The sequence below is a fragment of the Rutidosis leptorrhynchoides genome, chromosome 9, assembly GCF_046630445.1.
Source record: "Rutidosis leptorrhynchoides isolate AG116_Rl617_1_P2 chromosome 9, CSIRO_AGI_Rlap_v1, whole genome shotgun sequence".
Taxonomy (NCBI): domain Eukaryota; kingdom Viridiplantae; phylum Streptophyta; class Magnoliopsida; order Asterales; family Asteraceae; genus Rutidosis; species Rutidosis leptorrhynchoides.
Window position 1 is genome coordinate 318,674,757 of NC_092341.1, and position 21,827 is coordinate 318,696,583.

The window sequence follows — 21,827 nt, forward strand, 5'->3', positions numbered from 1 at the left end:
TTTACAAACATTGCATTCATTTTTAAAAGACAAACTTTCTTTACATCGAAAGTTGACAGGCATGCATGCTATCTCATAATATATCCAAACTATAAATGACTTATTATCAATCTTGATGAACTCAATGACTCGAATGCAACGTCTTTTGAAATATGCCATGAATGACTCCAAGTAATAACTTTAAAATGAGCAAATGCATAGCAGAAGATTTCCTTAATACCTGAGAATAAACATGCTTTAAAGTGTCAACCAAAAGGTTGGTGAGTTCATAGGTTTATCATAATAATCATTTCCATAATCTTAATAGACCACAAGATTTCATTTTCATAAATATCATTACACTTGCAAGTGTATAAAAATCCATTCGTATGATGAATGCCTGGTAACCGACATTAACATAATGCATATAGAATATCCCCCGCATACTCGCAAGTATGCCATTAATATTGGCAATCGCAATCACCATTTAAATCGAAGTACTAAAGCATTCCAAATTCTAGAATGGGGTTTGTTAGGCCCATAGATCTATCTTTAGGATTCGCGTCAATTAGGGGCCATTTCCCTAATTCTTAGGCTACCAGACTTGAAGGGGCAATATTCGGTATAGTAATCCAACCATAGAATGTAGTTTCAAGTACTTGTGTCTATTTCATCAAACATTTATAAAAGCAGTGCATGTATTCTTAGCCCAAAAATATATATTGCAAAAGCATTTAAAAAGGGAGCAAATGAAACTCATTATACTGTATTTTGTAGTAAAAATACATATGACGACATTGAATAATTGTAGGGTTGGCCTCGGATTCACGAACCTATATCATTTGTATATATTAAAACATATAATCGAAATCACATAATTTCATCTATTAATTATATAATATTTATGTGTTTCATTAATAACCTAATTAATTATATTTATTAATATAAAATATTAATATAGTTATGTTAGATGTAGTAAATATAGTTTTATATAACTAACAGTCATTTGATAAAAGTAATATGGATAATAATAAATAAAGTTGTTTTATTTTAAAATAATAATAGTATTAATAACAAAACAATAGTTTTTATAAAAGTGATACTTTTAATAATAATGATAAAAATGATAAATTTAATAAAAATGATACTTTTAATAAAATGTTTATTTTTGATAATAATAACTATAAAAATAATGATTTTACTAATAATAATAATAATGATACTAATATTTACATTAATAACTATAACTATAATGATAATAATAATACTAATACTTATGTTATTTAATGATAATCCTAATAATAATATTAATAATAGTTATAGAAATAATGATGATGATGATGATGATAATAATAATAATAATAATAATAATAATAATAATAATAATAATAATAATAATAATAATAATAATAATAATAATAATAATAATAATAATAATAATAATTATAATAATAATAAAAGAAGACTACCTTAAACAGCTTAAAGCTTAAAAAGAATTAAATGCCATAGCGCAGGCGCGAACCCGAGACCTCTCGCTCCCCCATTAACACCCTTAACCAGCAGAGCCACTTTGTTTTTCTATTTATTAACACGACCTAATATATATATATATATATATATATATATATATATATATATATATATATATATATATATATATAACCTTTTTCTATCTATTATCCATTTCCATGGTCCATGAATTAAATAAAGAAGCCTACTAGAAATTTTTAAGGGTTTCGTTTATAATTCGATCATAACATCATTACACTCATCATTTTATCATCATCTTGCATCAACTTCGTGATCATCATGACGATCATAATTTAACATCATAATCATATCATCTTCATCGCCAATATCATAGTATCATTCAATTTTTTATTCTAAACTACCCGTCATCATCTTCATCATCAATTATGATTCGCCTATCACCATTACCATTATATCATCTATATCATTACCTCGATTTCGTTTATCATCACCAACTTATTTATCATCATGAAAACCTCTCTTCGGTCATCACTATCATTTACGTGATATTCATCTTCATTACCATCTTCGTAATATATGTCATCCACATATCTATCATACATAATTATTATCAACTTAAATATGTGTGTGTGTGGTTGACGAGTAGAACTCAGGAATAGAAACAATGAAATTTCAAACTCATGGCCCAAAAGTCCTCACAAGCCCACTCCATGAAATAAGCCCATAGTCGATAAATCAGACAAGGAATGTAGGAAATAAAACGTCGATGGCTTTAGTTATGATTAAAAACAGAAAAGATCTCGTGCAACATCCTTCTTTTTCTTAAAAAAACAAACAAGTGGGGTTCGGTTTATCTTATTAATACGTAACAGAAACTAATCAACTTGCAGCGGTCTTAATCGATTACTATAGCTACAGGAATGATTTTAAAAGGTGATGGTTTAGTCTTGATCAAGTAGGGAATCAAAGGTTGTAGAAACATAAAACAATTAAACGGTGACGGTTGGTAAAAGATGATGTTGTAGTCATGGTTGTTCGAAAACAAACAGGTGAATGGCCATAGGTATTGATCAATGGTGGTGGTGGCGATTCTATCGAACAAAACAGGAAAAGAATAGCATTAAACATAGGTTCTTGTGGGTGTTCTTGCAGGTCTCGTTGATGGTGATGAACCGGTGGTGTGGTTGTTGATGATGATTTTCGAAAAGAAAACAAGAAGAAGAGAGAAAGATAGGAAGAGAGAGGGATAGGGTTTTCAGTTCATCATCATCTATCTTCGTTATTGTACAACATTATCAACTAAAACAGAAAATAAAACGAAGCAGTAGCCTAGATTGTTCGAGGGTGTTTGTCAATGAAGATTAAATGGGTTGATAATAATGATGGTTGTTTTGGGTTGATTCTTTGTCGACAAGCAGCAGTCCATTTAATGATGATTTGTGGTTGTTATATGGTAGTTGTCAAACATTTAGAAGATGGATTTGGTTGGGGACGTAGGCTTGTCATCGGTTGATAATAGTGAAGTAGAAGTAGAAGATGATGGTAACGTTGGCGGTGAAGATTGTAAAGATGGTGGTGATGATTGGGCGTCGGGTGTTGGTTGTAGGAGATATCAATGATCGATGATTAAAATAAAACAAAGTGGAGGAAAAAATTGTTGATTTCTCTGAATATCTATCTCTGTATCCCCATACATATCCTCATATATATATATATATATATATATATATATATATATATATATATATATATATATATATATATATATATATATATATATATATATATATATATATATATATATATATATGTATGTATATATACAATAATAAAAATTAATATAATAATATTAATATCATATCATGAAACGTGTAGTGATTGAAATTTTTAGATGATTGAAACTTTTCAAAACAGTAAGCCATCGATGTTTTTAAATTCTTGTACCGACAGTTTTCACGGACTGTGTATCGGGCGAAATCAGTGGCGGATAAAAGTGTTCAGAAAAATCCCATATTTTTAAATTAACTATATTTATTTATTTTGGTCATTATGGTGTAAAATTCGATCATTAATTATTAAATAAATTTTACATTAATTATTCACTCCCAATCCCAAGTAAAATATAAAAAGTTTTAAAATTAAATAAATAGCTCCTAAATACATTTTTACTAAGCCTATAATTTATAAAACTCATTTTCGAATCACCGTTTATTTTAAAATCATATAAGTTTGAATTTAACTTGCTTAATATCAATCGGAACATCAAGTGAGTATTATAATCATCTAATATTTATTTTTTAATATACTTTATTTATATATAGTTATGTTGTGAATAATAATTATTATAATATCCTATTTTTATTTTATTTTACATAATTTGTTCTAATAACAACAACATATAATATTATATTCCAATTACCATTTATATATACACATATCTCTTTAAAATTAATTGTTCGTGAATCGTCAAGAATGGTCGAAGGTCAATTGAATATATGAAATAGTTCAAAATTTCTGAGACTCATCATTACAGACTTTGCTTATCGTGTCGGAATCAAATAAAAATCAAGTTTAAATTTGGTCGAAAATTTCTGGGTCGTCACAATTAACATAAATACGTGACGCAAAGATCATTACAAAACCATTGTTCAAATGTAAAATAAGTTGTGAATGCAAAGTAAAAGTTCCATGATTGAGACATCTCTAAACAATGCAGCATAAGTCTAACACCGCGAGTCTATAACAACGGAAGCAAATCGTCTAAGCACCCGAGAAATAACATGCTTAAAATGTCAACACGAATGTTGGTGAGCTATAGTTTGATTGTAAACAACAATGTAATGTAGATCACGAGATTTCATATTCAAAACAGTATGAAAAGTATATGCTTATCCGTGGGCACCCGATAACTAACTTAACAAGTAATATATCACCCTCTAAAAGTACACTTGGTGAGTGCGTATGTTTACGAAGTATTAAACACCCGTTAAATGCTAGCGCGACTAGCCCGAGTGGGGATGTCAAACCCTATGGATCCATATCTAAGATTCGTGTCCACAGGTTCAAAACCAATAGTTAAACGTTACCGTGCTAAGGGGAATCTTTGTGCCGTTATATCACCCACACATATATAAAGTTTAAGTAATCGTGTCTGGTATGTAAAACTTAAAAAGTGCATGTATTCTCAGTCCCAAAAATATTTAAAGTAAAAAGGGAGCTATAACTCACAGTGATTGTGTGGTAAAATCGATACGAAAATGTAAGCAAGTAGTAAGTCGGTCCAAACAAGTAAGTTGGTCGATTCAAAAGGTCCTCAACCTAAGTCAATGGTTACTAAGTCAGTAAATTGCCCCAAAAGGTTTAAAAGTACGTAAGTAAAGTCCTAAGCATCATCATCGTCATCATCCTTCGTAAAAGATAAAGTAAGTTTTCAACAAGAATAGAGATCGAAACAAAGGACTGACTTCGGAAAGCTGCAATGACCTCTATACAAACTGAAAAGACGCGAGGTCAGTGGCCAAGGCTCCGTATGTGAGTCCTCTTACCGCTGTAAAATTTTCAGATCCTAACTCGATGTCATTTGATCGTGGCGATGGTTCAAGCGCGAGTAAGTCAGAAATTTCAGCACGTCGTTACAAAGGCGTAGTGATTTTCGGAAGGCTATAAATCCCAAACCGTATATCGAATTTAGGCGAGTCTTGAACAAAAAGTCATCTACTCAAACCGAACTATCTGAAAATCAACTTTCCAGAAGTCCCAGGAGTCTGATCAGACCCCGAAAAACAGAAACAAGTGCTCCTGTGGGTTTCTTGGTGCTTGATGCTTATCACGGTTCTCATCCTTGATGCGTATAAGCCTCAAGTGTACAACTCTTTGATATTTTAGCATCATTATGACCAAGTTTTAACCATCAACACACAACTAACAGTAAAAGCTAACTTTCTACAAGTTTTGAACATCAAGGTTGTCTCTTTATTGTATAAACACAATAAAGCTTCAACCTTTGTCCTTTTGATACAAGTTTATGCATCTTCATTATGAGATGATGAAGAATTGATTTTTATCACCGTAAAAATCATAAAAAGGTTCCAAGTAAGTGAGACCTACAATAATAACTTAGATCTCAAATGTTAAGAAACCCTAAGCTAGAAAGCTTGAATCTTTACAAGATTAATGAGACCGTAAGCTAGAAAGCTAAGATCTAGTAAAAGTAATGAGATAATAAACTAAAAAGCTTAGATCAAAACAAAGTAATGAAACCCTAAGCTAGAAAGCTTGGATCTTTAATGTTCTTGAAGATCCTTAAAGCAAAAAGCTAGATCTACAAGTTACACGAAGCTCATAAACACAAGTTTTGATCTTTTAACAAAATAAAGTGATCTTAAGCTTCAAAACTTAGATCCAACAAAGTAATGAAGATTCAAAGCTAAAAAGCTTGAGTCTTTCATGTTCTTGAAGATTTCAAATCAAAGTTTGAATCTACAAGATGTAACAAGATCAAAAAACTAAAAAGCTTGATCCTTTGATGATGATGATGATGATGTCGAAATTAAAGAAGAAAAAGAAGAAGAAATAAAATTCAAGAACTTACAATTTTAGTGTGAGAAAGACTAGAGAGAAAATTAGAGAGCAAGTGTGTGTAAAATGAGAATGAAATGAAGTGTGAAATGAAGGACGAGGCTTGAATTTTATAGTGGTGGTGGGGTGGCTAGGCCGTAGGCTTTGGGGGAACAAGGGGGACAACTTTTTGCTTTTTGCATGGTGGTGGTACAAAGGTGGTGCTTGTTGTTGGGATCCCATGCAACATGTGTAGTAATTGCTAACAAAAATGCTAGTATGTTGGCTCAACTAAATGGGTTTTTGTCTTACATTTTAATGGGTCATAATTCCATTAAAATTGGGCTAACTTAAAAGTCCATTAGCTAGAGTAGGGTGGGCTAAGTCCATTAAGGTAAAAAGTCTATCAAGACTAACTAGCGTGCATTAGTAAAATACTAAGCGTAATTAAGAAACCATCAAGCCAAGTAATTGTCATTAGAAAAATAACAATTAGTATTACGTAGTCATAATATTTCAATTATGACAAAAGTTTAACGTGTACAAAGTACATAGCTCGTTTTAAACGACAAGTGACACTAGCGATCGTAAAAGCATTAGAGGATCAAGTTAAGTGATTACACACTTAATAACACGTTGTAAGATATTAATGAAAGTAATTAATCATGAATAAAGATCCCAGAGCATAAACTAGCTCAGTACGCACATATACACAGATTCGTGAAAGTATAGAGCACAAAAATATAAGTCGAAAAAGTCGGGTCGTTACAGGGTGGGTAATGGGTCAAAAGTCAAAACATGTAATTCTTCATTTGGTTAAGGTAGGACTGATCCAAAATCTTTTTTGTACAAAGTATTTATTGTTTTGAAAAAAAAAAAACTAATGTATCTAATGATTTTACTAATACCATAAATTTCTAGCTAATGTGTCAAATGACCACCCAGCTATGTCTATCTACAACAACGAATACATTATGAATGGCGCCGCAGCAACGCACGACTGTTCAATAACTAGTATATAGTAAAGGATATGTAATTTTTGGGCGTTTATACCATCCAGAGACAACCAAACTACACTCCACCCACTTTATAAAATTACACTTACAACTCCTAAACTTTAGGTAACACATGTAAATTTTCATGCTCATTTATAGTTTCACCCCCTCATATTGGGTGTCAAATGAAAATTTCAATTTAATACTATACCCAAAAAAAAAAAAAAATCACCCACTTTTTTGATGGGATTTACCTTTTCTCACGTCATGAGTTATGCTTTTCCGTTATCACTGTTTAACTCGAAATAATTTTTCAATAAAACGCAACTAACTACGCTCGAAACGGACGCTTTTTAAAAATGCTAACCACACCGACATCTTACACGAAACTTATCTTTCTATTTGCCTCAAATTATTTTCCACCGCCACCACCATTAAACTCGAAATAATTTTGTGAACAAAACGCAACTAACTACAAGCAAAACGAACGATTTTTAAAAATACTAACCATTTCGAGCTACCTTTTATACATATATATACACATATACGGAGTAATAAACAACTCAGACTAACATATATGTTAAAAACCTTGCTAAAGAAAACTCATTGAGAAAAAACTTTAGCTAAGGAAAAAAGAGTGCAGCATAGAGTTGATTCCCCATCAAGTAGATATTGTTGATCTTTTACATCTTTTGAACATGCCTCATGCCAATATTGTGAACATGCGTTCTGAAAATAGCAGTTGGAAGTGCTTTGGTGAAAAGATCGGCAGAGTTTTTGCTGGATTGAACATATCTCATTTCAATCTGGTTGTCTTTGATGAGATTTTGAGTATATGAGAAGAATCTAGGAGGTATGTGTTTTGTTCGGTCACTTTTGATATACTCTTCTTTCATCAGTGCTATGCAATCTGCATTATCTTCATAGATAGTTGTTGGACTTTTATCGCGTTCTAGTCTACAAGAATCAGTAATGAGTTGTGTCATTGATCTCAACCAAAAACATTCCCGAGTAGCTTCATGTAATGCAATCACTTCGGCATGATTTGATGATGTTGCAACAAGTGTTTGTTTTTGAGAACGCCATGATATTGCGGTACCTCCATTTAGGAATACATATCCATTTTGAGATTTAGCTTTATGTGGATCAGATAAATAACCTGCATCTGCATAACCAACCAAATCTTGTTTTGATTCGTTAGAATAAAATAATCCTAAATCAGTAGTTTCTCGAAGGTATCAAAATATGTGTTTGATCCCATTCCAGTGTCTTTTGGTAGGAGCTGAACTGAACCTTGCCAATAAATTAACTGCAAAAGAAATGTCAGGTCTTGTATAATTTGTAAGATACATAAGAGCTCCAATTGCACTAAGATATGGTACTTCTGGTCCCAGGATATCTTCATGATCTTCACAGGGACGAAATGGATCAGTGTCAACATTAAGTGATCTAACAACCATAGGAGTACTTAATGGTTTTGCCTTGTCCATATTGAAACGTTTTAAAATCTTTTCTGTATAAGTTGTTTGATGTACAAGTAAACCATTAGGCATATGCTCAATCTGCAAACCAAGGCAATACTTGATTTTTCCGAGATCTTTCATTTCAAATTCTTTCTTTAGAAGTTGAATGGCTTCATGGATCTCTTTATTTGTACCTATGATGTTAAGATCATCGACATAAACGGCTATGATCACATATCCAGATGTTGTTTTCTTAATGAATACACATGGGCAAATAAGATTATTGGTATACCCTTTGCATATCAAGTAATCAATTAATCATTTATACCACATGCGACCCGATTGTTTCAACCCATATAAAGACCTTTGTAACTTGATTGAGTACATTTCTTTGGATTTTGCATTGGTTGCTTCTGATACCTTAAATCCTTCAGGTATCTTCATATATATATCACTATCAAGTGATCCATATAGATAAGCAGTCACAACACCCATAAGATGCATTTCTAAATTTTTAGAAACTGCCAGACTGATTAAGTATCTAAAAGTAATTGCATCCATAACGGGAGAATAAATTTTCTCATAATCAATTCCTGGTCTTTGAGAAAAACCTTGAGCTACAAGTCTAGCTTTATACCTTGTAACTTCATTTTTCTCATTTCTATTTCGCACAAAAACCCATCTATATCCCACAGGTTTCACATATTTAGGTGTAAGAATGATAGATCCGAAAACTTTTCTTTTATTGAGCGATTCAAATTCAGCTCATATTGCTCTTTTTTAATGATCCCAATCATGTCTATTTTGACATTCCATGACAGATTTTGGTTTTGGATCATCATCATCATTCATGATGTCATATGCAACATTATATGAAAATATCTCATCAAGATTTTTCATTTTATTTCGGTTCCATAATATTTTTGAATGTGCATAATTGATTGAAAATTCTGTATTGACATCATCAATCTCCTCTGCAGAAGGAGTATTGATTTGTGGTTCTTCTTGAACACTTTCTTTTACCTCATTATCAGCTGATTTTCTTTTTCGAGGATTTTTATCTTTGGAACCAATTTGTCTCCCACGTTTCTGGCGTGGCAAAAACTCAAGAACGACATTATTATCAGTATTTGGAATTTCAATTCGAGCTGGAGCATTTGCTGCTGGTATATATGATTTAGTCACTCTTTTTGTATCTGTAAATGCATCAGGCAATTTATTCGCAAGTTCTTGCATATGCATTATTTTTTGAACTTCGGTCTCGCATTCTTTTGTACGAGGATCAAGATATATTTTTTGAACTTTGGTCTCGCATTCTTATGTACTCATTAATTTCTCCCCCTAATCTAGGGAACAGTGTTTTATTAAAGTGACAATCAGCAAAACGTGCTGTAAAAACATCACCCGTCATGGGTTCAATATATCTTATGATTGAAGATGTTTCATATCCAACATATATTCCCATCCTTCTTTGAGGATCCATTTTAGTGCGTTGTGGTGGTGCGATAGGAACATAAACCGCACAACCAAATGTTCTAAGGTGGGAAATATTTGGCTGATGGCCAAAAGCAAGTTGCAAATGAGAATATGTATGACTTGCACTTGGTCTAATGCGAATTAATAATGCAGCATGTAAAATTGCATGACCCCATACAGATACTGGGAGTTTTGTTCTCATTATCAATGGTCTAGCTATTAACTGCAATCGTTTGATTAGTGATTCGGCTAAACCATTTTGTGTATGCACATGGGCAACAACATGTTCAACAACAATCCCCACAGACATGCAAAAATCATTAAATGCTTGAGATGTAAACTCACCAGCATTATCCAATCTCACCCTTTTAATAGTATAATCAGGGAAATGTGCTCTCAATTTAATAATTTGAGCAAGAAATTTTGCAAATGCAATATTTTGACTTGATAATAGACAAACATGAGACCATCTACTAGATGCGTCTATTAGGACCATGAAATATCTAAATGGTCCATATGGTGGATGAATTGGTCCACATATATCACCTTGAATTCTTTCAAGAAACATTGGTGATTCTTTTTCAACCTTAAGAGGTGATGGTCTTATTATCAATTTTCCAAGTGAGCATGATGTACATGGAATAAGTGCATCATGAGAGATCTTTTGATCCGTCAATGGATGTCCATGTGTACTTTAAATTATTCTTTTCATCATTGTTGATCCTGGGTGGCCTAATCTTTCATGCCACAGATTGATCATTACAGGATCACATGCCTTTTCATTTACTACCATGTGCGCTTCTGGTACATTTATATATGTATAATGTAAACCAGAACTAAGTCTTGGTAGTTTTTCAATCACATGATTCTTCTCAGTGATACTTAAGTATTTATCATTTTCTGTAGTTACTGACTAATAATCATATCCATTTTGGTAAATGTCAGAGAAGCTTAACAAATTTCTTTTTGACATGGGAGAAAATAAGGCACTTTTTATCAGAAAATTTGTACCATTTGGTAACATGAATTTTACCTTTCCCATTCCTTTTATTAAATCCACAGGACCTGCTATAGTATGTACCGTTCCTTCTGTTGCTTTAAAATTAGTGAAATATTTTTTAGATTTGAGTATAGTATGTGTGGTACCACTGTCTGCAATACAAAGATCCCCACCATTTGACTGATTTTGCACTCCAATAGTGTACATCATGAACTTCAAAATATGATAAACAAATAATGAGTACATAATTCATCAATATATTACATTCAAAAATATGTTATAAACGAAAATACATAATAAGGAAACATATAGTAAAGTAGATATGGTATAGATCGTAAATCTACATCCATTTATTTGATATGGACATATAATAGGAAATTTATTCATTAAAGTAGTCACTTGTTGGCTCAGCGATTTTTGTATCAAGGTCATCCACAAGGTTTGCCTCTTTTCCTTTTCCTTTTAGGGATTCCTGATATTGATTAACAGAATATTGATTTGTTCGACAGTTTTTAGACCAATGGCCAATTTTACCACATCGATAACAAGAATCTTCAATATTCTTTGAAGAGCTTCCTTCAACATTATGATTTGTGGGATTGTATGGTGGTTGAAATTTATAATTTTGTGGATTATTATTTCTTTGTCCACGACCACGACCACCGTAACCATTACGACACGACCACCACCACGACCATTACCATAAGGGTGATTTTGAACATAGTTATGATTTTTATTATTGTTACGGTAATTTCCATGATGATGATTTTGGCCAATATGACAACGACCTCGCCCACGTCCTCGTCCAGGTGCATTTATTTTATTATTATTATTATTATTATTATTATTATTATTATTATTATTATTATTATTATTATTATTATTATTATTATTATTATTATTATTATTATTATTATTATTATTATTATTATTATTATTATTATTATTATTAATAGCATTAGCTTCAGGGAATGCTTGCGCACCCGTAGGACGAGATTCTTGATTCTTCATCAGTAATTCTTTATTCACTTCTGTAACTAAGAGATAAGTTTGAAGTTTGGAAAAAGTTTTGTAATTCTGAAATCTTAAATTTTCTTGTATAGTGATGTTTGCAGAATGCATTGTGGAGAAAGTTTTCTCCATCATATCAGCATCACTTATTTCTTGACCACTGAATTGAAGCTTTAACCGGATCTTGAACATGGCCGAGCTGTATTCACTTACCTTTTTAAAGTCTTGGAACCTTAGATTTCTCCATTATTCCCTCGCAGTTGGGAGTAATATTTCCTTTTGATTATCGAATCTACTCTTGATACTTTCCCATAAAACATGTGGATCTTTGATAGTGAGATACATATGTTTTAAGGTGATATCAATATGTTTGCGAATAAAAGCAATTGATTTTAATTTATCTTGATCAGAACAAGTATTGTTTTCTTTTAAAGTTTCTAGAATACCCAATGATTCAAGATTTATTTCTACATCCATGACCTATGATGTGTAGTTTGTTCCCGATACGTCTAGAGCATCAAACTCAAGCTTTGATAAGTTTGACATTTTCTATTTTCAGAAAGATGAACAACATAAATTATAATCATAATCAATTTCTAACAACATGAAATTAGAATCATTTTAAATTCATAAGTAGCAAACAACAGAATAATGGTATGATTACAAATAATAAAATCACAATGGCGGGATAGAATATAGGTTCACCCGGTGGTATATTAGCAACAATGATGATAGTTAATATGACCAATACAATAGGAAAAAACATCTTTGTGTGAATCATCTTTACAAAAACTTTTTGAGGGTGGTAATCTGAGAAAATGAAGATTGATTTGTGAAAATGTGAAAACGGAGATGTTTATATTATATTTGAAAAATATAGTCGTTGTAACGTCGTCAGTTGACGTTAACAACCGTTATGTATATATGACCGTTGTAACGTCGTTAGTTGACGTTAACGACTGTTATGTACTCGTTGTATTATTAATAATTTTAATAAAAGAATTTTATTAGTATAAATATAATTACTATAAAATACATTTAGTATAAATACGTTTAGTATAAATACGAAGATTAAGAGAATAAACATATTATGCATAAATAATAAATTTAAGAATAAACATTAGTATGCATGAAATAAATAATGATTAATTGCATAAGTAATCATAAATGTTAGATAACATAAATATAAATGTTAGTGAAGTTAATAAGAGTTAGATTACAGAAATATAATTCAGGCGGTATAACCGACCATATATAACATAAATATAAATGTTAGTGAAGTTAATAATAGTTAGATTACAGAAATATAATTCAGGCGGTATAACCGACCATATATAACATAAATATAAATGTTAGTGAAGTTAATAATAGTTAGATTATAGAAATATAATTAATGCGGTATAACCGACCATATATAACATAAATATAAATGCTAGTTATGATGATAATAATATTTACCTTACTAATAAATAATAGATGATATCGTTAAAGAATTTTTTTTTATTATTATTACCTTGATTAGTGATTTGTGCTTGCTTAGATAAACCTTGATTATACGGAGCACTTCGTGCTGATAACGTGTTATAATTCAGTAGGCTTATAACTACCTTTAGTGGTTTGGTTCGTGTTATAATTCAGTAGGCTTATAATTACCTTTAGTGGGTTTGTTCTTGACTATAGGCTATTAATAAACTTGAAATAAGAGAGAGTAAAAGAATGGTGATATATGGAATATATTCTATGTGTGCTTCTTATGCAAATCACATCCTTTGATATTTATATTACAATAATTTACTGTGCAGTTAGGTAGAATAATAATACATCCGTGATTGATCAGCCATATTTAACTTTGTCATAAAGTGGTTGTCAACCACCTATGACTTATAACACATATATTTAAATATTGTTACGTTACCTAACCATGTATGAAAATTTAAAGTAAATAAATCTAACAAACCCATGTAGTATTTGAAATTTTGTACGACATAACTTGCTTGCAGCAACAGAAGGGTTTGTGCTAATTATCGATTTACGGATTGTGATTATAATGATATAAGGCGAAATCATTTTTATAATACATCTTGCTTTTCAAAAAAAAAAAAAAAAAAGGCGAAATCATTTTTCGCTGTAACTTACGGACCATATTTCTACTAGTTATATATACATTAATGAATTCAGATTTAGTTTATGTCTTGCCCAAGAAAGGCAATGTATAAGAAATTGGGATTGAAAAGAACAAAAGATCAATGTATTGATAGTAACATATGGAACATGACAACTCGTAACTTTTTTATATATTTTATATATGACCCATTCTTTGTGTGGTTGTAAGTTAAATTCAAAATTACAAAGCTTGGTTTTCTACATATATTCCGGGGATCTAAATACATTTCAAAATTAAGTTCTCAAAACCAATAAAACCTGTGGATGTTATTGGTTTCTTGAACTTTGGTTAGATCCTAATCTAAATATATATTCTAATACAAATACATATATAAATAAAATCCTAAACTTTTTCCTAGTTCATCAAGAACGTAGAGTTGAAAGAAGAAAAAAAAAGCTACCTAAAAACCTCATAATGTATGCATGGTATTCAAGAACTCCTTACTATGAGTCATTCCACGTAGCAAAATTAGGAGTGCCGATGCCATGAGCTACCACGAGATTAGCAGTTCTGGCTGCCAGTGTTGGTATGGCGGTTGGCACCCAACCGCCATAATTTGATCCTTGATTATGGTAGTACAAGTTTCTATCACCATCTTGAGATGAATCATTTTCATTAGCCATTAAATGGTTCATATAACCACCACTATTGTATCCAACCACTTGTTGATCACCTTCACCGCTATAACCATGCTCAACCGAAGATGAATCCAAATTCATTAGGTTATGAAGCACGGAAGAATTTTGTGAAGGTTGAAAAAACTGATGAATTTGTTGGAGATCTTGGAAACTTTGACCCTCGGGTTCATGTGGTTCAGGTTTGCACCATAATTGCTGGTTTGAACCATAATGTTGTGGGTAGTGCATGCTAAATGGTTGAGCCTGGGCTTGAGCCATGGCTTGGTTGTGGTAGTCAATGGAGCTTGGCCAAGTCATAGTGGCATAATTGTTGATTCCTTCATGTGTAAGTTGGTTGGTCAGATGATCTTCTTTTGCAGCCCTAAGTAACTCAGTGGTTGCAGCCTGTTCAGCATCTTTAAGACGTTTGGCTGCACCACCTATCGGTAAAGTGGTGCTCTCAAGGATGCATTTAACATCGTATCTATTGATCTCAAAGTTCGTGACCGCATTTAGTCCACGAAATTTGATGGCCGCTATATCATATGCCTCAGCCGCTTCTTCTTGTGTGCCTATAACATATATAATAAAATACAAATTAAACATAGAAATATACACAACAACAATAACTTAGTCCCGTACATGTGCATTATCGGGGAGGTATGATATAGACAGTCATTCCTTTAGCAAGGGAAAAAGACGTGTTTTTCTATCTCGAGGGAAAGAAATTAATCTCTCAACCCAATAGTAAAGAGACGGTTTCCAAAAGAACTTTCAGCCAACAGGAAAATATACACATTAACTAAATATGTCAAACCTATTTTGACCAATTACACATAATGTGTGTGTGTGATTTATTAGCTACCTCTAATAATCATCAAAGTGATGCTTATAATAGAATTTATAACTCAAATGAAATAAAAGAATATACCGAAAGTTCCCAAATAAAGATCTTTGTTTCCTGCAACTCTCCCAATTCTTGCTTGCCATCTTCCATGTTGATGATGCCTGGGTATTTCAAATTCAAATAAAGCTTAAACAAAAAACTTACAATTAAATTAAATATGATTACCAATATGATCAATCCATAAAAAAGTGATGTATATGCTAACTAGTTAATAATTAAAGCTAAAAAAAAAAATCAAAAAATATATACTCATATCATATCTCCCGACATTATAATTTCACCTGTAAATTTATATATATAAAAATATATCTAAGGTATAATTTGCAGGATTCTGGATTCTGACTCTTTGGTAAATGGCATGTGCAAACTGATTTCATTTGGTCCCATTTGATCACCAACATTAATATAACAATTTAAAGCATGCAAAAGGTATCCAAAATGAGAACTTCTAAGAAATAAATATGGTTTTATTTTACGTTTACAAAAATACACATGTGTTGTTAGAAATGCCTAAAGTTACGTACACTTTCTTTTAACTAATCACTTTCAATTCTAGAGGTTTATGTATTTATTAGTAGAAAGTTAATTAGAGTTAATAATATATGGGTTAATTAGGTTAATTATATGTTCTTATGTATGACTTGAAATAAATCGATTAATTATCGAATTACATACCTTGTCACACCTCTATATATGGAGGCACCTCGAGAAAAACCACTACTTTTCCTGTTTATATTAAAAATAAAATAAAATTGTTAGACTTGATATTATACATTTGTAATCAACATATTCATCATATATAAAACATACCTTCTTAGAGAGGCGACGTATTCTTGTCGAGTCATGTTTTTCATCTCATCGATCTCCTTCTCGTAATTGCTAATCTGCACATTGTTTAAGTTGTCGTATGATTAAAGCCAGTAATTGTCATTAATCAAACAAACTCTAATTAAATCGGTTTTGGTTATTAGACACATTCCCATTTTAAAGGGAATTGAAGTTTGTGGGATGAAACATATACATTGTTTTACGTTGCAGTTTCAATATTTGTCCCTTTAAAATGAAACTTCAAGGACAAATCAAAGCAAAAGTATATTTAAAAAAGTTAATGGCATGCTAAGTGCATGTTAATTCCACAAAGTTTATATATATTTGAAATAAAGTTACTCCGTACTATGAAATTACATTATTTTATATTTATATAAAAATATAATTTTTTTATCAGTTTCACACGAAATTAACTTACAGGAAAATTTGTAGTAGTTGTTGTGCCCCAGTACTTCAATGCGGCTAAATCATAAGCTCTTGCTGCTTTATCTTCTTTGTCGTAACCTCCTATATATTAGTATATATTTAGGTTATTAATTAATTTTAATATTAATATATATTAGAAATAACATAAAAATAAAATAGATATTATGCAACTTGAAATGAAATACAGTACACAAAGAACAAAAAAGAAAACAATATTTAAAATTTAAATAAATATAGTGAATATATATACTTATATACTTTTCTATTAAAATAAAAGTAATTCAGTCTAGATATCTTTATGCACAAGAAAATAAAAAACACCTTTTACTTGCAATTAAACTTACCCAAATATACTGCAAGATCATTGAATCAAGTCCCAGATCAATTTTTTATTAATTCCATGCATAAGATCATAATAAGAAAAAACATAAGAAACCATGTTAGTAAATGAATTTATCAATCAATAATCAATTTATTCATGAACAATAGCTAGTTTGCTAATTAACTAATACTTCGTAACTAATTAATTATATTAATTACCTTGTCTTCCTTTACGAACTTGTCCTTCTCTTCTGCAACTATTATCCCATAAATGTGCCTCGTATCTTCCTGTCCACCTGTGTCTACACTACCCAAAAACCCTAACTATTTAAAATATATACAACAATTTTCTTTTAAAAAAAAAAAAAAGAAAAATACTTAACATATAAATAAATATAAATATGAAGAATATTACAAAAAAAAAAAAAAAAAAATACATATTTTGATTACACTTATAAAAGCTATATTGAGAGGTGATTCTTATTTTTTAAAAAAAAAGTTTGTACTCTATAGTTTGAATTTATAATTTATAATTGATGGATTATTCGATGTTAAAAGTATATATTGAAATACTATATGAATATATACAATTAATTTTTAAAGACGATAATGAACAAAATTAGAAGATGTATATCTAATTTATATCACCTTGTAACACCACGGTAAATAGATGTTCTTTGTCCAAATGTATCAATAGATTTCCGGGGGACCGCCTCCGTTGCACTGCCACCATTTTCGCTCTCAACGGTGGTTGCCACCTCCATTTGCTGCCGTTTATTATCGGAAGAAGAACTATCTCCACCACCAACAACATAACCCCCACCACCACCACCACTGCCGGTACTCATAGAAAGTGAGAGCTCATTAGTCCTCCCACCACCACCACCGCCACTAGAAAAACCACCCATAACTGCCGTTCTCTCGTCGGTTTCTTGATTCTCAAATGGTCTAGTTGTATGGTTTTGATTAGATGGAGTAGTGTTATTTCTTAGCCAGTTTTTAATCATGGAAAGACCTATACTACTAGTGGCGGTTGTGTTGTTTTCTCTTGTTGTGGTTGTTGTTACGTCGGTTGGGGCGGTTTGTGGCGGAAGTTGGTACATATACTCACCACCGTTACCAACACTTAGAAAATTTTCAAACTTTGGAGGTTGGTTATTAGGGTTTTCACTGTTGCATGAACTACCACCCGCCATTAATACAGATAGATCCGAGCTACCCTTCATGCTCCAATCTGTATTATTATAAAGAAACAAAATTAATCCATCAAGATTTGATTTTTATTTCATGGGGTTTCTTATTTTTTCATAAATTAAAAAACTCTTTAAAAATCCTGAAAAATTAACCAACAAAAAATACTACTAATAATCATATATATGGTATATTTCTATGTAATCACTAATAAGTTTTTGGACAAACTAACATCAAAACTGATCTAATTAGTATTAGTCCCAAAATATATATGTTGTGGGTTTAAGTCTAATATGTTGGATGTGTGAGTATTTATCATTCAAAAATAATAATAATAACAAAAAAACTAACCATGGTGATTATGGTAGGGTTCGAGTATTCCGAAAGGAGGAGGGAGGTTAAGAGAAGGTATTGTGGAGTATTCTCCGGTGCCGGAGATATCATTAGAGTTAAAGTTATCAACAATAGATGTTTGTGAATCAGCCATTTGTTGTTGATCTTGAGGTGAGAGTGAGAAACCTAACCAGTTATTCATGGATGCAGCCATTAAAAAATTAAGCTTTTGTTAGTTTTGATTGGTATTTAATAGGGGGATGAAGAGTTCATGCACATAGTGTATGTATGTATGTATGGATTAATAGGAAGATGAAATGAAAACTTGAGGTTTTGAAATCAAAAGCTTAGTATAAGAGAGGAAAGAGGGTCTATGAAAGAGAAACCAAACAAAAAAAATCAATTGATACACCTCTTGTTCATACTATATACTTGTTCATTTTGATATCTAGAGTATATGGAGTACCTAGATACACTGTATTTCCATATATATATATACATATATATATATATATATATATACATATATACATATATATATATATATATACATATATATATATATATAGATATATATATATATATATATACATATATATATATATATATATATGCCAAAATTTATATATCAACCATTTTTTATATAAGAGATATATGCGGTGTTTTGGTGTTGGAGATAATCGGTTAATGAAATGCAAAATAATGTCACATCGGAAACTGTTAAAAAGAAATATATGCATATAAGCTTAAGTGGATCACTCTCTATCACCAATTGATTTTTGAGTAATGTGGAACTATGAGCTTATTTTATGAAAAAATCAATAAGAAAACTCTCTCTGTTTGGCCGTGGACTAAACCAATCGTTAGATTCAATGATTGGACATAAGCACGTTAAACTTTCCCGTTCTTTACGTTTCTTGCAATTTATTTTATCTCATCTTTGAGTGTTCTACTTAATTATCTGTTTGTTGCAAGGCGGGTGATGTAAGACCCAAGTTTGAATTGTACATATTGTAAATACTGAATCTGCTGGCGGCTTTGATTTTCTATTTTAAGCCGCGGCGCGGCTAGGCCCTGACGGAAAATTCCTTCTTTTATTTAATTATAAGAAGGGCAATTTGGTATTTTTACCTAATGGACGACTTTAAGGCCTCAAGATCAGTTGGTGGGGTGTCATTACTTCCTTTTCACCTACCTTATCTCTTCCAATTCAAGTTTAGAGAGAGAGAGAGAGTGATTTCTTGTGAGAGAAAGCTCTTTTGGTGAAGAAGAAGCCCCAATCTTGCCCGAACCCAAGTTTTAAAGTTGTTCCTTGTGTCTCTAGCTACACTTTGATAGTCTCGGTAAGTTCTAACTCTATGTTTTGAGTTTCAATTGGTTAATGGCTTGGGTTTTGGGTTACTAGAGACTTGTATGACCCATTTGGGAGTAAAATGGGTGAATTTGGGATATGTGGATGTAAGAAAAACCCTAATGGTAATAATCTAGGGGTTGATCTTGTAAAATGAGATTTGTAAGTATTAATTGTGTTGTGAGGCATTAACACACTTGTTTAATGTCGAAAGAATTGTAAATGGGTCATGTTTGACTAAGGTTGTTAGAGTAAGTGTTAAAATGGGCCAAATAGGTAAGGTTGACCTAATTTGGGTAAAATGGGTATGAGAAGACCCAAAATGGTGTTAGTTGATGATGTTGGACTATAATCACTAGCTTATGGTGATTTATAGCGGGTCTTGGCCATTTATGGGCGATTTTGGGTGTAAGTGAGTCATTTAATGCTTTTGGGTCATTAAATGCTCAAGGGTGAGTATTGTGGTTAATTTCACTAGTTGTGTGTTTGAATTTGTACTTGTGTACTAGGTGCTTTGCTCGAAGCGTACGGAAGCAGTAAATCACCACCGACGTGTTAAGGTGAGTGGAATAATTATATGCGTGCATATATGATGTATTTATTTGTGTAGTGTGAGTTGTGAAGTGTCGACGTGTTAAGACACCACTACTCACGTGACGAGTGAAGTGTCTACGTGTTAAGACACCACTCAGGAGTGAAGCATCGACGTGTTAAGATGCCACTTCAAGAGATGTAACGAGTGAAGTGTCGATGTGTTAAGACACCACTCGGGGTGAAGTGTCGACGTGTTAAGGCACCACCCGGGGTGAAGTATCGACGTGTTAAGATACCACCCGTGGGGTTAGTGTACGACGTGTTAAGTGCACTAACGGTTGTTATGAACGCCGATGGGAAATTAAAGTACCATTCCTTGTACGATTGGTTAACCATGGTTGTGAGTTGTATTGTAGCATATTGTATTGTACGAGTATATGCAACGTTTTGCTAGCTTATGTGGTCGAAGGTTTGGTATTACACTTGTGATAATATGGTTGTTTATATTGCTAGCATGTATGCGGTAATTGCGTAAGTGTTTGCAAGTAAGTAGATTGTATATGTAATCGTATAATTATTGCATTCACTAAGCGTTAGCTTACTCTCTCGTTGTTTACCATTTTAGGCTCTGGCGTGGATAAGGGCAAAGGTATTCAGTTGGATTAGTGACTCTCGGGAATTATAGCTTTTGGAAGTTCGACCAAGATATGGGTAGTTTAACCCCAAACACCATGCTCTACGTGTCGTTTGAAAGTTAAACTTTTTGGTGGTCGAAACTAATATTTTGAATTGTAACGAGCAATAATGCTCGGTAGTCAATTATCTTATCGGGAGTCTTGAAACATGTAAACTTTACTTATTGATGTGGCACGAAGCCTTTTGAAACGTTGGATCTTGTGTTAGCGAGAAAATTTTGGCACTTGTGTAAATAATGTTAGTTGGAATTTGCATCAGACACAAGCCTCGCCGCGACCCTCATGGGCACGCCGCGGGTTATAAAAGGATTTGGAGGTCGAGGGTTTTAAAGGTCCTGACCCTCTGTAACTGTATTGAGCCGCGCCGCGGCTGGTCAGTCCGCGCCCCGGGCTAAGCTTGACAGGCCAGGTTGACTTATTTTTTTAAAAAAAAATATTTTCGCGTTAATTTCGGGTTGGGTTGTTACAAGTGGTATCAGAGCATGGTC

General features: G+C 32.0%; 1 protein-coding gene across 1 annotated transcript; it reads right to left on the minus strand.

The window, feature by feature from the left end:
• Nucleotides 1-14,579: 14,579 nt before the first annotated feature.
• Nucleotides 14,580-18,973, minus strand: LOC139866761 (AP2-like ethylene-responsive transcription factor BBM2). Its single transcript, XM_071855052.1, has 9 exons — nucleotides 18,778-18,973; nucleotides 17,884-18,469; nucleotides 17,455-17,537; nucleotides 17,259-17,267; nucleotides 16,907-16,995; nucleotides 16,471-16,544; nucleotides 16,336-16,386; nucleotides 15,685-15,761; nucleotides 14,580-15,325 (listed from the first exon to the last, which is right to left on the minus strand). Exons 1-9 carry the CDS (start codon nucleotides 18,971-18,973, stop codon nucleotides 14,580-14,582), a joined length of 1,911 nt encoding a protein of 636 aa, XP_071711153.1.
• Between the last annotated feature and the right edge of the window lie 2,854 nt (nucleotides 18,974-21,827).

Coding starts and splice junctions, on each gene's coding strand:
- LOC139866761 (XM_071855052.1), bottom strand. CDS start 18,973: ATGGCTGCATCCATGAATAACTGGTTAGGTTTCTCACTCTCACCTCAA. Junction 18,470..18,777: donor ACCCTACCATAATCACCATG/GTTAGTTTTTTT, acceptor ATAATAATACAG/ATTGGAGCATGAAGGGTAGC. Junction 17,538..17,883: donor ATTTACCGTGGTGTTACAAG/GTGATATAAATT, acceptor TGGGTAGTGTAG/ACACAGGTGGACAGGAAGAT.